This window comes from Achroia grisella, unplaced genomic scaffold, assembly GCF_030625045.1.
Source record: "Achroia grisella isolate CSIRO2021 unplaced genomic scaffold, CSIRO_AGI_Agris_v1 utg2156, whole genome shotgun sequence".
NCBI classification, from domain to species: Eukaryota; Metazoa; Arthropoda; class Insecta; order Lepidoptera; family Pyralidae; genus Achroia; species Achroia grisella.
This window is the reverse complement of record NW_026712714.1, coordinates 1,455,520-1,472,877: the sequence shown is the minus strand read 5'-3', so window position 1 is coordinate 1,472,877 and position 17,358 is coordinate 1,455,520. Positions and strand designations below refer to the sequence as shown.

The window sequence follows — 17,358 nt, the reverse complement described above, 5'->3', positions numbered from 1 at the left end:
CGCAACGCCATCACCCAAAGTGCAGTCTGCAATATTTTTAACAAATTACTAGCACCATTGCTAGTTATATATAGATATTTATACATATAGAAATTACACCACGTGCGCTGTAGCATGGTGCAGATGACACGTTCCAGTAATGTTTCGTTTCTCTATTGAAAGTTGCTACGATTTACAAATTATGACTTAGTATTTCAGCTGTACCACATCCGTAATATATTAAAACATGAATAACTGTAGTAACTTAAATTTAACCCAGCCAGAATGTTCTAGTCTACAAATAATGGTAACTACATGCCATGCTACAGCGCACATAGTATAATAACATTTCAGACTACATCTCGGCTCCAGATGGTGCTGGATATATATACAACGATTATTTAAAAGAGCAACACGCAAGTTTCTAACAGACTACATTTTGGCTTTAGATGGCGCTGTATATTACGAGTAAAAGACCAAGTTTCTTGTTTATTCTTCAGCTTTCCGAATGAGCGGTAGATTAAAAAAAGAATAACTGACTATTAAAAAGTGCTTAAATTAAGTTTATTTGAATAAAATATTTTGTATTCTATTGTATTATTTCTGCCCACAAGCAAAAATAAAAAAGGTAAAAAACAAAACTGCATCTGTTCAGTTTTGATACATGTTCGTTTGAGGTAATATTATTGTCTAACTCATAGGTAACAAGTTACAAATGATTACTTAAATGAAGTCCTTATAATAAAAAAAATATAAAAGCAGTCTTCCAAAATGAGATTTATGAATATCACAAAAGGAATCGACGTAATTCGCTCATCTCAACTTAACGCGGAGTTTGTAATACAAAATTTAGAATATATCTAAATATATATGACTAAAAGGTGACTGATATAGTGATCTATCAACGTACAGTCCAAACCACTGGTCGGATCGGGCTGGAATTTGGCATGCAGGTAGATGTTATGACGTAATCATCCGCTAAGAAAGGATTTTGATTAATTCTACCCCCAAAGGGATAAAATAAGGAATGAAAATTTGTATGAAACTTTGTCAATTTTAAACCGATCGGGCTGAGACTTTGCATTCATAAAGCTACTATGACGTAGGCATCCCCTAAGAAAGGATTTTGATAAATTCCACCCCTAAGGGGATAAATTAACGCGAGCGAAGTCGCGAAGCAAAAGCTAGTATTTTTTATTGTAGACCATGTTTATCTGTTAATGAATATTTACTATTTTTGTTCTATAATTGGTGCAGTAAAGAGTGTGAATAAAATATAATATATCTGTTTGTAATAATGAACTGCATATATATATTGTTGTTAAAAAAAATCACAAACCTCTAATTCAAGAAACGACAGATATCACGTGTCAAGTTGAGATGTACGGGGTATATATTATATTTTTGGCAAGTACTTATATACTAGACAAGCTTAATAAAGATCAATCCCTTTACATAGAATTACATATAATATTCTACTTATTAAACACATAATAATTTAGCCAACGGGCTAATACTTCATATAAATCCTTTTACATATATTATTACATGTTATATTTTACTTTCTAAATACACAAGTAATTAGCCAACGGGCTAATACTTCATATAAATCCCTTTACATATATTATTACATAATTTTATTACATAATTTATTATGTAAACCAGTTGCTAACAATTATCAATTGCAACAGATTAAAACTAATATATTTTTTATAACTGATTAAAAAATATCAAAAGCAGTAGCAATACTGTTTCTTGCCAGTTCTAAATTAAAATAGCTAGTCCAGAAAGTTCACTTTAATTTTAACCTAAATTAATTGTAAATAAATATTTAATATTTTTAAATTCCTTTAGGCCGTTTGACAGAAGTAGTTGCAAACCGTACAATATAACTTACAAATCGCTCATATATAATATATATATATATATATACTATAAAATCACCTGTACATTCCACATCTCCTCCACATCTTATTGCCCGTTTATTCCCTGACCGTATTCCAAACCCTAGGTGAATGCTTAAACCTAAATTAGTTGTATCTAACAAATCTACTCTTTTAAATTCGTGTATCGGACCATATATCTATAAATAATCTAAATATTACTATGTACTTACGTGTACGAGTATGTTAGACATATTAAAAACTACCCTCTGATTATATAACAGTACAACTGCAATCGTTTCTTTAAAAGGATTGATTTCAATTTGATTACACTTTAAAAGTTTAGATACAAAATCAGTTTTTATATACATGTGTTTTTACAATTATGAATATTATTTTATTTTATTAGAGCAACACACAAGCATCTCGCTTGTTCTTCTTGTAAAATTCTCGCTTGTCTTATTCAAAAGAGCTTACCTTAAGTTTATTTGAATAAACGATTTTCTATTTTTATAGTTACAAAATTACAGTCGAACTATCATTAAATATCTTAACATAATTTATTAATTAGTTACTAAAAGTTTATACAACCGCATTTACCTTCAAATATACAAGAGTACTACACTAGATAATAATCTACACTGTATCATAAAACGCAATGGGATGTACAAATTCAAAGCACAAATTAAAAAACTACCCGTTCGTTATGTAACACTATAGCAATCGTTTCTATTAACAGTTTCATTAAATAGTTTCATCTGACAACAAATATATCACAAATCCAATTTGTATGATTCGGCATTGCAACTATAAAATATTTCATACATTATCACAAAATTTTGAATTTTAATCGATTTAGCATATGTTTTCATTGCAACAGTGTTACATAATCAAACCATTGTAAACATATAAAATGAGAAATAACGTCTAACGAACGCAATTGAAAGAGAACAATTAAATTTTACGTCTCCCTCACACAACTGACCCAAAATTGAGAGAAAGTATGTTGACACTACTAAACGTAACATGACAAAATTTCAAACATGACTTAAAGGAAACTTCCTAAACACAATCGATTTACTATTACTTTATAGAAACTTCCAGGATTTGACTTATCAAACCTACATTATCATATCATACTATATTTTCATTTATTTCTATTTCATTAGAGCAACACACAAGTCTCTTGCTCGTTCTTCTTGTAATGAGCGGTAGATTAGTATTTTATTATATAAAATTAGGATTTAGATTATAGTTACAAATTACAGTCGCAGTATCATTAAAAATCTTAACATCATTTATTAAGTAGTTACTAAAAAGTTTTACAACCTCATGCAACTTCAAATATACAAGAGTACTACACTAGATAATAATCTACACTGTATCATAAAACACAATGCGATGTACAAATTCAAAGCACAAATAAAAAACTACACGTTCGTTATGTAACACTATAGCAATCGTTTCTTTTAACAGTTTGATGTGACAACAAATATATCACAAATCCAATTTGTATGATTAGGTATTGCAACTATAAAATATTTCATACATTATCACAAAATTTTGAATTTCAATTGATTTAGCGTATGTATTCATTGCAACAGTGTTACATGATCAAACCGTTGTAAACATATGAAATGAGAAATAACGTCTAACGAACGCAATTGAAAACGTTAAACGAACCTAATTAAAGAGAACAATTAAATTTTACGTCTCCCTCACACCAACGGACTCTAACTTAGGAGAAAATAAGTCGAAACTACTAAACAGTAACACGCAATAAACTGACAAGATTTCAAACATGGCTAAAGGAAACTTACTGAACAATCGAATTACTAATAATTTACAGAAACTGCCGGGAGATTTGACTTGTCAAATCTACATTATCATATCTTACTATTTTTATTTCATTACAGCAACACACAAGTCTCTTGCTCATTCTGCTTGTAATGAGCAGTGCATTAGTATTTTATTATATAAAATATTTAGATTATAGTTACAAATTGCAGTCGCAGTATCATTAAATATCTTAACAACATTTATTAATTAGTTACTAAAAAGTGTTACAACCTCATAGGCCTTCAAATATACAAGAGTACTAGACTAGATAATAATCTACACTATCATAAAACACAATGGGATCTACAAAGACGACCTCGGTGGTCTAGTGGTCTAGCACACCGCTTTAAGACCGATGGTCGCGCGATTTCTCGCACGGCACAAACATGAGTATAATTGTTTGTATCGGTTTGGGTGTTTTTTATGTATAATATGTATTTACAAAAAAAAATCTATGTATATGTATCAGTTATCTACTATCCATAACACAAACTTTAGCTAGCTTAACTTGGGTCTAGATGGCGCTGTGTGAATTGTCCTCATTATTATTAATATTATTACAAATTAAAAGCCTTGCAGCAAAACCAAGTTCAGCAACTTATGCCGTACGTTAGAGATATTAAAAACTGCTCGCCGATTATGTAACACTATAGCAATCGTTTCTTTTAACAGTTTCAAATGACGCCAATATTAGCGACCTAAAGTCGACTGTTAAATGCATGAGTAAATAACTGTATAAATTCGAAATTGGAATTCCTAACCAAAGAGATATTTGAGATCCAAGTGGCCAGTACGACAAAACGCCTAAACGACGAAAACGATCGAATTACTATTAATTTGCAGAAACTAACCGGAGTAGTAAGATATTTTCATATATTTTTATTTTATTAGAGCAACACACAAGTCAGTTGTTCGTTCTTCTTGTAATAAGCGATAGATTAAAAAAAACTAATGTAATGTTAAAAATAATTTAAATAACCTATGACTATTCAAAACTGCTTAAATTAAGTTTATTTTAATTAAACGATTTTCAATTTCTATAGTTACAAGTTACAGTCGAAATATCATTAAATATTAAATATCTTAAGATCATTTATTAATTAATTAGTTACTAAGAACTTTCACAACCTCAACAGCCCTCAATATACAATAGTACTACACTAGATAATAATCCTATACCAGTGATTCCCAAAGTGGTCTGTATCGACCCCCAGGGGTCTATGACAAATTGCAAGGAGTACTACGACAGCTGTCTCATTGTTTTTACTTTATGTTTTTAACACTAAACTTTACTACAGTTAAAAATTTAATCAATACGAACAGGTAAGAATGGGGGAGTCTAGCTAAAACCGAAAAATATGGCAAGGGGTCTACGACACAAAAAAGTTTGGGAACCTCTGTACTACGCTATATAATAATACTACACTAGGCTAAGGCTTGCAGCGAAACTGAGTTCTGTAAGTATCCTTAAATAAATTCAAAACATCTGTTAAATCATATTTACTGAACAAAGCCTATTACTCACTAAACGATTACTTGAATAATGACCGTGCATGGCAAAATTGTTCATGCACGGGATTTTCATTTAATGTTAGACATAGACACCTATATAAATAAAGATTGTAAATAAACTGGCTTTAAAAAAAAGGAATTCAATTGAATTTCTTGTCAGTTCTCAATTGTATCTATATACTGAACTGGACAGTAGAGAAAAAAATATAATATAAAAAAATTACCGTTAAGCGACTAAACTGTCTTACACGAATAAATTATTTTCAATCTTAATGTACGCAAGTATGCAATATTTAATATATTTAAATTCATAGTATATACACTAGTTATCCCCGCGATTTCACGCGCATGACATTTATAACCTATGTGTTATTCTTAAGTACTTATACGCTATATTCTGTACAGATTCATTAAAATCCATACAATAGTGTTTCCGTGAAAGAAAGAAAGAAAGAAACATCCATACATCCATCTACAATCACAAACTTCCACGCTTATAATGTTACTAAGATACTAGTAAATTCATCCCCTACTACTGTAGGGGATGAATCTACTGCCGTATTTCTGAATGATATTGTTTTCTGATTTTGTTTACAACAAGTTAAAATACATATATATTTTTTAATAATTGCAAAAACATAAGAGAAGTTTCTTGCCAGTTCCCAACCAAATTACCAAATACTTAGTTGATTTTCTCGAAAAGATTAGAAAATTAACTTAAAACTTAACCTGAATTAATTATAATACATGTTGAATAATTTCAAATCCCTTTGGGATATATTGGATCGATTCCGTTGACAAAGCCAATTAGATTGCGTTCGAAGTCGTTACAAAGATTTTTAGTTAATCAAGAACAAAAGTTACATTATAATTAAATACAAATAAACTTAAGTATTTACCAGTTGTCCAAAAAGTCATAACCCGTTTTTGGTAGGGCGCTGTCGGTTAGCGTTTCTGTTGATTGAAACTCAGTGCCGGACGACGCGTGGCTAGATGACAACAGACCGCGATTCTCCTCGGATATATCTGAAAATTTAAAATGTTAAATTATATTTATTTAATACCACTTAAATTCAAATCTATACATATAAATAAAATTTAAGTGTCTGTTTGTAATATTGAAATAACCATTATTTACTACATGCATATGAATACATATACGGAACATATATCAAAATAACATTTTTTACAATTTTTGCCTGTCTGTCTGTTTGTTCCGGGTAATCTCTGAAATGGCTGGACCGATTTTGACGGGACTTTTTGGCCATGTAGCTGATGTAATAATGAATAACTTAGGCTATTTTTAATTTACAAAATATTATATTTTTGACAAATTAAGACGTTGTGAGATGGTAAAGAACAAGCCTGGTAGATTGGGACCTAATGGCTGGTTATCATACATTTAATATACGTTTTATATAATTAAACCATGGAACTATATATATTTCATTCATTGCCTTGCCTTTATCCCATTATTTGGGGTCGGCGCAGTATGTCATTCTCTTCCACTGCTCTCTATCGGCCGTCATATCTAAACATACTCTTCTTTTATTCATATCATCTTTCACACAATCTATCCATCTTTTCTTAGGGCGTCCCCTCCCTTTACATGCAACTATATATATAACGTATGAATATACATTTGTACATCCATACATCTTCCTCCACCTGTCGCTGCCCTCGCTAAATATGTTTATTTGTTTATACCTAGCTCTGAGAATACTACATCTTTATCGCCTTAATTGACATATAAATGAATTACTCATTACATTAACAGTCGACAGAACTGACATCAGTATGTAGATATATTAAGTGACTCATAATGAGATAAAATCTTTGTTTGGAATTCTCCGTGTGTTCTAGTTTTGAAAGATAAAATGAGTCATTTAAAGAAATACAATTAACTATACATATATGTAGTTCTCCACTTGCTGACTCAGCAAATGTTATATTGCCATATAAATTATCGCTATTAAAAAATAGGAGTTTATGATAGAAGGGAAATTGTATTGTATGTATTATTTCATGCTAAATCGTAATAAATATAAATTATAAATTCTGTCGAATATATTAAAAATAATATTTTTTATCCGCGAGATTGTTAGCGGAGAATTTACATTTTATTTTAATAATAATAATAATCTATACTTATAATAAATCTGTAAAGAGATCAATTCGGTACATATATTTCCAAAATAATTATCAGGGGGTGATTAGTGTTCGATACTGATGCTAAAATGCAATCAGTAAAATTTTTGTCTGTCTGTCTGTATGTTCGTTATAGAAACAAAAACAACTCGATGGATTTTAGCGAAATTTGGTACAATTATTCTTCATACTCCAGGTTATAGTATACTATTCATCACGCTACGATCAATAGGAGCAGAGCAGTGAAGGGAAATGTTAGGAAAACACATCAAAACCACTGAACCGTGAGGAAGGACATAGGCTACTTATTTTACGAAAACGCAGACGAAGTCGTGGCCAAAAGCTAGTAATGAATAAAATAATACGTTTTGGGCTAGACTACCCTACTACCCGTATCAGTTAGAGGTATAAAAAATAATTTACATCCTATTCTCAGACCTACTGAACATACACACAAATTGTCATAAGAGAATTGTCTGAAGAGTTTGTTAATCTCAGGAAACACTGGTTCGAATTAAAAAAATATCTGGATTTGTCAAGGATAAATCTCCTATAGGCAATCTCCAAAATGCAACTATATAACATCACGTACCGACCAAGAGCAGTACTAGAACCAATAACACTAGTTTTATCTAGTGTTACTTGGGTCTAAATGACGCTGTGTGAATTATCCTGATCATCATTATCTGCTTCTTCCTTATCCCATTTATTTGTGGTCGTCGTAATATGTTTTTCCCTTCCATTCATCTCTGTTCGCAGTCATTCCGTTATTTACTCCCTTTCTCACCATATCATCTTTCACACAGTCCATCCATCTCTTTTTCGGTCTTCCTCTACCCTTATAACGATCCACATTCATATGTAACACCGTCCTTAGGATATGATCTTCATTCCTACGCATTACATATCCATACCACTATAGACTATTACTCTGTAACTTCTCCGACATCGGTGCCACTTTCATACTTTCTCTGGATGTATTCATAAATTATCCTGATATTATTATTATTATTTTCACTATTGTGGCATTTTCTCAGCTTTTTCTGGTATTTTACCACACTTGCGAGCCGAAACCAAATAAATGTGGTAATTTATTATTATTATTATTAATTTAATTCAATTGTAATAGTACCCCATTTTAAGCAAGTATTAGATAGTGAAGTATATATATACCTACATTGTTATGATTAACAAACGATATGTCATTAATAAACTAATGAATTCTACGATTGCATTAGCGGAGCATAATCTATTGTACTGAAGATGTTACCACGAAGTGTATTTAATACGTGCTTAATTTAAACACAATTAAAATTGATATAACACGTTTACATGATGAAATATGGTTGAGCGCAATGATGGCTGGCTCACCCGTTATACTCGTGAACGGGTGCTGCTTGTAGAGACTGATCTGCTGATAACTGACTGATTTATTTGTTATTCAAGTAACTATTTATTTATATCAACTTTGCTATTTAGCAGTTTCGATTCACACAAAATTCTTAAGAATGAAATTCTGAACAATATTTATTTAAAAGAGCAACACGCAAGCTTCCTGCTCGTTCTTCTTGTGATAAGCTTACGACTATTCAAAAGTGCTTATATTCAGTTTATTGGATAAAGATTATTTCTATTTCTTCTATATTATGATTATGAAGTCTTCTGAGTCGAGAATGTACCTTATTTTTATTTAATTGTGCGCGACCAACAATATATGACATAGTTTTCAGTATGTTTGCAATTTTTATAATGTACAAGTGTTGACTTAATTACTCGTTGCTACGGTATGTGTTAATGTTTACAGAATATATTTTAATAATACAGAAAATTACTCAAATCAAATATCTTTATTCATGTAGGTCTATTACAGACTCTTAAGATATATCAAATCTGCAGTCAGTTCGGAATGTTTTCGAGATGCGAAGAACTGATAAGAAACTCAGCTCGTATTCTTTTCAAATAATAATAATAATAATCTTTATTTGTCTCAAATAAACTAATACAATTGCTGCCCATACAATAATAAAATTTAAAAGTAATGAAGGAGACAAAACGGTCTCTAACTCAGATATGTTTGTACATGTTTACAATAATATACTTATTTTTAAATTCAAATTTGGGAGTATACAGTGACCACTAGTCTTTTAACTATTTTTTTAGTATTTTTACTTATTATTTAACATTTAGACTGTTTTCAAAGTTAGCATATGATCATAATACTAATCCTGGAAAGTCTCAAAATAATTCACACAGCGCCATCTAGTCCCAAGCTAAACAAAGCTTGTATTATGGTTACTAGACTGACCGATAAATACTTAAATAATTTTTTTTGTAAACACACGCATAACATATACAGAAAACACCCAGACAAATACAAACAATCGCATTCATGAATACAAGCGAGGTATCGAAGCCTCGACCACCGGAAGTGAAGCGGTGTGGTAAACCGCTAGACTACTGCGACCTGCGTCTGTATGTAGTATTTTATTACATAATAGCTAACCTGAACTTCGTCTGCATCACACTTACTTGACACTTGTAATTATATTTCATACAATTTACATAATATCTTTTTAAATTACAGCCTATTTGTTATTCTTATGTATTAGCTAAATTACTGTAAACCAGTGGCACTCAATGAGGAAGTAGCCATTATTATTGCTAAAAGTTGCATATAGATGGCGTGATTGGTATCGATGGAATTCTTCATAGTTTTGCAAACGTTTTAAAAAACAAAACTGTGTTTTCAAAAATGTTTAATCAATTTTTAAAAAGTTATATATACATGTTAAAATGAAATAATGCGTTTAGAAAAGTAATTTTCATATATTTACTCATTTTGTTATTTTCCAGTACTTAATTACACTTTAATCAGTGCTAATATGGGGCTCAATGTTTTCAAAATGCTTTCATAGATGGCATTGTCGTCATTTGTATCGGCCTAATTAAATGTCTTTTTTATATTTTCCAATAATAAGCACTTAATATATTATTATTGTAAATTAAACATATAAAATTTTTTTAAGTAAATGAAAAATAGCCGAACAAGCAAGTAATAATATTTCCAATAATACTTATGTATGAAGTGTTGTCATATTATAAATAAATACATGTATTATCGATTTTTTTTAATAATCGATAACAGGATTTTATTACGCATTATTCGATGATGCTTTTAATGAGTCGTTGTGAACAGTAATTTTTCATTATTTTGTATTATAGCAGTGTTCCGTTTCAAAGAACGGAATATAGTAGTACATTATTAGTGTCGTTGGTTATTTGCATTTGTACTGAAAAATCGATTACATAATAATTTAAAATATCGAGTACGAATCGTAGTTGTCTTCGAATACTGGCAACTGGTAAGATTAAATTAGTATTTAATAAAAAGAGAGAAATCGATCCTAATTCGAATATCATAAAGTTGATTTTCCTTTCTCATTAATATCATAGCAGTTTGTTTTTAACTTGCGTATGACTCTGTGGTATGATGTTTAACGTGTATTGTTATTGTACGGTGCATACATTTCAAAAATTATATTTTAATGTAGGTACATACATTACTTTCATACATTTCAAAAATTATATTTTAATGTAGGTACATACATTTCTTTCATACATTTCATACATGTCAAAAATTATCTTTTAATGTAGGTACATACATTTCTTTCATACATTTCATACATGTCAAAAATTATCTTTTAATGTAGGTACATACATTTCTTTCATACATTTCATACATTTCAAAAATGAACTTTTTATGTAGGTACATACATTTTTTTCATACATCTCATACATTTCAAAAATTATATTTTAATGTAGGTACATACATTTCATAAATGTCAAAAATTATCTTCTAATGTAGGTACATACATACATTTCTTTCATACATTTTATACATTTCAAAAATTATATTTTAATGTAGGTACATACATTTCATACATGTCAAAAATTATCTTTTAATGTAGGTACATAAATTACTTTCATACATTTCAAAAATTATATTTTAATGTAGGTACATACATTTCTTTCATACATTTCATACATGTCAAAAAGTATCTTTTAATGTAGGTACATAACACCCCATGTCAGACCCCTTGTATTTGGAAGAAACTTAAAAATAATGCCAAAAATATTAGATGAATATATTTTTAATACGAATATTGTTTTATTTTTGTTCATCAACTTTATCCCTCACTAACAATACTAGTAGTAGTACATAACCTGGTTTATACCGCTAAAGATATTGAAAGATATACGAGTAATTCAGAATGTTTGGCGTGAAAGCGAGACAAATAGACAGACTGAGTTACTTTAGCATTTATAATATTTTTAAGAATATCGCTATTAAAAATAGGGTTGGTGAAAGACGGGTGAAAATTTAGGCGTGTATGTATTTTCAATGTAACATTATAAATAAAAAAAAAAAAATTGTCCATAATACAAAAAAATATTTTTTCGGGGTAGGCCACCCCTATGACTTAGGGGTATAAAAAATAGATAACAACCCTACCTCAGACCTGGCAAGTATACATATCAATTTTCATCATGGGAGAAATATGGCAACTAACACTGTGATACAAAATTTATATATTGTAATACACTACCTCTAAGTAGATATATATATATATATAGCGGCGCACCCGCCGGTAGCCTCGCGCTGTTGGCTCGTTGCTAAGCAACAGATACCCCGGTAGCGGTTGGGTAACGGGAGGCCGGCGGCAGTTGGTCGTTGAATACCCGCAGCGCAATAGTCTTACAACTTATTTTAATTATTTTTATGACGATCCAACAATATAAGATATAGCGGAATTCTCATTAGGTAAAAGAGGGGTACATCGTAGAATACATGAGGTATATACCAGTAAATTAATTGTAGCTAAAATCAGTCTCATACATATAACGATTGAAATAAAAAAACGTATAGCCCGATTTTGATACGTACGAGTATAAACGTATCAAAATCAGGCTATACGTATAGCGCAGACGCGTTACAACATATCAAAAAAATAGGCATGGAATGTAAAATAAACCATAACATAATAGGTATATACATTGGCACATAAGCCATATCTGCAGTGTCGGCTAACGATATTATACCTACACATTTACATTGAATCTTGAATCGTCCCTAATGATGTACACGATACAGTAACCTACATATCTATTATATACATATCTTTGCAAAACAGATGTCATGTAGCTGAATTGACTGCCATCTATTTTCATGCTTTGTTACTAAGCACCCACTAGTAATCCGAACTGCTTCAGATCTAGCGACATCTAGCGGCTACGGCGGCGAAATAAAATAGCCCGAAGAATAGCCCGAGTTAGGAAGGAACCATTTTCTTGTATGGGATGGGGTATCTGTATGTAATATTATGTTATCTGTGCTGTAAACTATCATTAAAATCCGTTCAGTAGTTTTTGTGTGAAAGAGTAACATACCATCCATCCATCTATCCACCCATACTCACAATCTTTGGCGTTTATAATATTAAGATAGATAGATAGATAGATAAAAATTTTATTCACGTTAAAGGCACACACACACACACAAAAGGCACTGTAATAATAAGAACAAAAATAAAACAGATATATTAACAAGATGAATACTAAAATGTAAGATTACTACTAAAATGACTCAATTTTTGAAGTTAGTTAAATAGTAACTCACCTCCGCTCGACTTGACCATGCTGTTCCTGTAGTCTTTATCCAACTTTATATTCCCCGTTGGACTTTTGAAGTTCGTTCTGAAGAAGTTATCCGAAGATGCCACTATCTGGGTAGGTGTCTCCGCCGGCACCAAGCATTCTTTTTCTTCGTCCTTACTCTTGAAATTCCCCATAAACTTGCTGATAAACCCTGGTGACGTCACCCCACTGTCTTGTTCCTTGTAGCTCTTTAGCACATCATGGGATTTTAATGCGTTCTTCAGCTCTGAGACTACTTTAGAGTGGGATATGGCAAGTTCGGACATGACTGGCAGTGGGGACGACGGTTGTACGTCTTTCGATCTATGTTCACTCAGAATGCATAGATTAAGCTGGCTCTTTGTTTGATATATGAAAGGGGCTGAGTGCTCGTCCCTAGAATATTAAACAAATTCATTTAAACGAGTACTAGTGGTCGCCCAGTGGTTGAAATTCGACCGTGGTAAGAAATACAAAAAGATCTTTGACAATAACAATTAAACAAAAGAGTACATATTCGTGGGTGTTAAATAAATGGTAGAGTATGTATTTCTATATTAATTTAACGTATTTTATATGCACAATTAAAAAAAAGTGTAAAAAAAATAATGTTATTATTACTTAATCCGGAGGCATTTGATTACATATGTCCAGTCCAACCAACCAACATTTGTATTCATGAGTATGATTGTTTGTATCGGTCTGGATGTTTTCTATGTATATTACGTATGTATTTGCAAATATATATATATGTATTTTGTATTTGTAATAATATTAACCAAATGTAAAAATATTAGTATAGCAATAATGGCTTTTATTTTTTTTATTTTTATATGTATTTGTATCTGTTGTCTAGTACCCATAACACTGGCTCTACTTATCTCGGCACGAGATGTGTGAATTGTCCAAGGTTATTATTATAAATATACTAAGCTGGGGTAGCTGAATCTGTTTGTTTTGCCCCTCCGATCGATCCCCCGTCCAATTCAAACGGGGTCGAAATACCGCGCGAGCAACCGGGCGCCTGCGCGGGCCCGGGCGCTTCACACCGTTGACCCCGGTCGCACCCTCGATCGATCCCCGTACAATTTAAACGGAAATCGAAATTACGGCCTGAACCGAGATTCGAAGCCCTAGCCCTAGCCCCTAGTACCCCCAGACTAAGGTCGTATCCGTCAGGCGGAAGTTGGTCTTCAGCCGCTCCAAAAGTCCTATTGTGGGTTTGGAGTGTCATCTTCAATTGCCCCCTAACGTCCAGTGAAACTGTAAACGCCGGCTGCGGCCAACCAAATTAGAGTGGTCCGAAAAAAAAATTTTCCATATCATTCAGCTTTCACACGTTGACCGTTACACATCTCCGCTACTACTATCCATTGTCGTCTGAGTCCAAGGGTATGACCCTTGGACTCAGACGACAATGGATAGTACACCTAACAGATTTGGAGTAGTCCGAAAAAGTCTGTTCATTCACTTACTTGTATGACACATTTTCATCTTGTATCACCCGTTGTCCATGTTCTCTACCAAAGAATGACATCAGATCATCTTTCCTCACCGGCGGATCATTCAAATCAAACTCTAATGTATCTAATAGAGCATACCGGAGAGCAATCTCCGGTTTTATTATAGATTCATTGATGATTTCCACCTAGAAATTTAAATATTCCTTAATTTCTAAGTGAAAAACAAAAGGGATAGTTGATTTTTGTTAATTGTAGATCAAAATTATAATATTTTACACTAGCTGTTACCTGCATGAATTTAACTATATATTATTTATATTGCAATTATCAAAATTTATAAAGTAACAGACGCCTGTTTATCTTTATAACATTAGCTATCTGCAAGTATAGTCCCATCATAATCTGTAGATGTTTCAGAGATTGCCAATTTTATGGCAAATAAAGGCATTTACCTCTTTCGACGTTTCAACTATGTTGCACTAGCCGTGGTCATAAGCTGACTACTAGTACAGCCTAATAATACCTTTTTTTTTATTGGGTTGTTTGGGCTATTGCCAGATGTTTGCAGCACCTGTGGCACTGCGACCTACATAGATCTATTGTGCTCGCCCTTTTCAAAGTTACAACTACCTAGACCCGTCAGAGACAAGAATTGAAAGATCTTCTTAGGAGCGATAGTTTTTATTTCCTTGGGAAAGAGTGTAAACTTTCCAAAGGACATATTTCGTTTATGCATGATTGGGCTACAACCACATAGGATGTGAAGCGGCATTTCCTCTTCAGTTTGGCAGATTCTGCAGATACTTGTCGTGCATAGCATGGTAGCATTGTAATAATACCTTTATTTGCCATAAAATTATTTGTGTTAAGACCTGATTAATAATTTAAATAATGTTTTTCAACCCCATTATAACTACTCGATTATATTTCTTTGTAGATTAATTCAACAATTATGAGGGACCGTAATTTTTTTAATACTATAAAGTCATGATAATATTTTTCAGTTGCTCCATTCATTTCAAACAAACAAATCTTTTTTTTTATAGTATTTGTTGCTATTGTTTACACTTTTGTTTTCAATTTCCACATCAGACTATAGATTACATTATCATAAGTAGAGGAGGTAAAGACAGATAAGATTTATTTTAATTGTATTTTAATTGTAGGATAACTTTTACATTGTCATGAACAACAGCAACTGACTATAGAGTTTGGAGTGAAAGACACCTCTTTCACTACAAACTCTACAGTCAGTTGCTTACTTTGAAAGTTGAGATGTTTTTTTATTTATGAGATAACAATGGAATGGTGCCCCTGCCTGTGCTAACAGTTTACGCAGGTGGGGCACGAGTGAAGAATGATAGGATGAACATGAACAAATTTACTGGGAATTTATCATGGTTTCCAAGGGGAGCCGTGTGAAGGTCAACCTAATATAGTACATTGCTAGCTATTGCTAGGATCACTCCACATTACCAGTAATCCCTTCCTCCTATTGATATAAGGTTAAATATGGCAGAATTGTTACAAGGTTCATCATTGCCTTATCTTTATCCCATTATTTGAGGTCAGTGCAGTATGTTATCCTCTTCCACTGATCTCTATCGGCCGTCATATTTGAGCATAATCTCCTGTAAAAAAAGATGGATGTATTGTGTGAAATATATGAATATCTTTCACACAATCTACCCATCTCTTTTTTGGGCGTCCTAAGAATGTAAGAGTACCACAGTATATAAATGTAAATATAAGATGGACTTAATTTTCCGGAATTAGCCTCTCATTTGGGCCTTTGTGCATGTAGACAAGACTACTAGAGTAGCCAGCCAACTGCCTCCCAAAAGCGCTGACATCTCTTGGGTGTACCACAGTATTTTTTAAGGGGATTTGAATGACAAACAAGCTGACAGTCCACCTGATGGTAGTGGTAACTGTAGACCTAAATACATGAACATTTGTTGGTATCAAGTTTTATTGCCTGTGTTGAAATTACAGTCAACTAAAGATTCATTCCTGTTCACCCTATAATTTCTCTGAACACAAACACATCTTACGAAGCAAACTGTTTTACAACAGAAATATCTGAGGCTAAGTCAGACGTATCCGCGCAGACTCTGTAAAGTCTACTCTAAACTTGAGAGCAATTTATAATATAAGTTAAAAATAGGGATGGTTCTAAATAGAAAAATATCTGCAAATTCTATAACATACCTTTTCTTTCTCGGTTAACGTTTCCCATATATTCTCGTAGGAAGTTTTCGCTTCGACGATATCTTCGTGTATTTTCGTAGCGATCGGGTTCATATTGCGAAAGTATTCATCAGCAATAGCGCTCAACGCCATTGTTACAGGAAATTTTAACAGAATCTTCTACAAATATTCACTCGAACTCGCAAACACATATACTATTAATTACTACATCACGCTACACATTAATACACATATGAAAAAAATTCATTTGAAATCGATTTCTTCATAGCTTCACACTTTCAGTTCAGTCAACTCAGGGCGGGACCACAGATCAGACAGACCGATTATTGATTAGGGAGGGCAACGCAGTGTTTCCAACACTCTGTATGTATTACATTATAAAATAATGGTGGTAGATTACATAAAATCATAGTAGATTTGAATAGATTATTTCATAATGTATTTAGAATTTGAAATAATTAATATTAATTATTAAATAAGGTTTGCACTTCTATATAAAACTGCAAACTGAAATGATTCTGTATGGATGATCGGTGGTGATGATCGATGGTCGATTCCTTACAAGGTATTATGAATTTTAATAAACAGTCCGAGAGATACAGTTTTTCTGTTTAAGGTTTTAAAAATAT

At 32.0% G+C, this 17,358-nt stretch overlaps 1 protein-coding gene across 1 annotated transcript; it reads right to left on the bottom strand.

The window, feature by feature from the left end:
• Positions 1-5,742: 5,742 nt before the first annotated feature.
• On the bottom strand, positions 5,743-17,037 carry LOC131842333 (uncharacterized protein C1orf198 homolog). The gene is made up of 4 exons (XM_059190872.1): positions 16,730-17,037; positions 14,531-14,703; positions 13,039-13,451; positions 5,743-6,239 (listed from the first exon to the last, which is right to left on the bottom strand). Exons 1-4 carry the CDS (start codon positions 16,859-16,861, stop codon positions 6,109-6,111), a joined length of 849 nt encoding a protein of 282 aa, XP_059046855.1. The 5' UTR covers positions 16,862-17,037; the 3' UTR covers positions 5,743-6,108.
• Positions 17,038-17,358: the final 321 nt, after the last annotated feature.

Bases quoted from the DNA above. Each gene is read 5' to 3' on its own strand.
- LOC131842333 (XM_059190872.1), bottom strand. From the start codon at position 16,861: ATGGCGTTGAGCGCTATTGCTGATGAATACTTTCGCAATATGAACCCG. The intron at 14,704-16,729 runs GTATGTTATAGA...TTAAATTTCTAG, and splicing joins CGTTAACCGAGAAAGAAAAG to GTGGAAATCATCAATGAATC. The intron at 13,452-14,530 runs GTAAGTGAATGA...TTAATATTCTAG, and splicing joins GATGAAAATGTGTCATACAA to GGACGAGCACTCAGCCCCTT.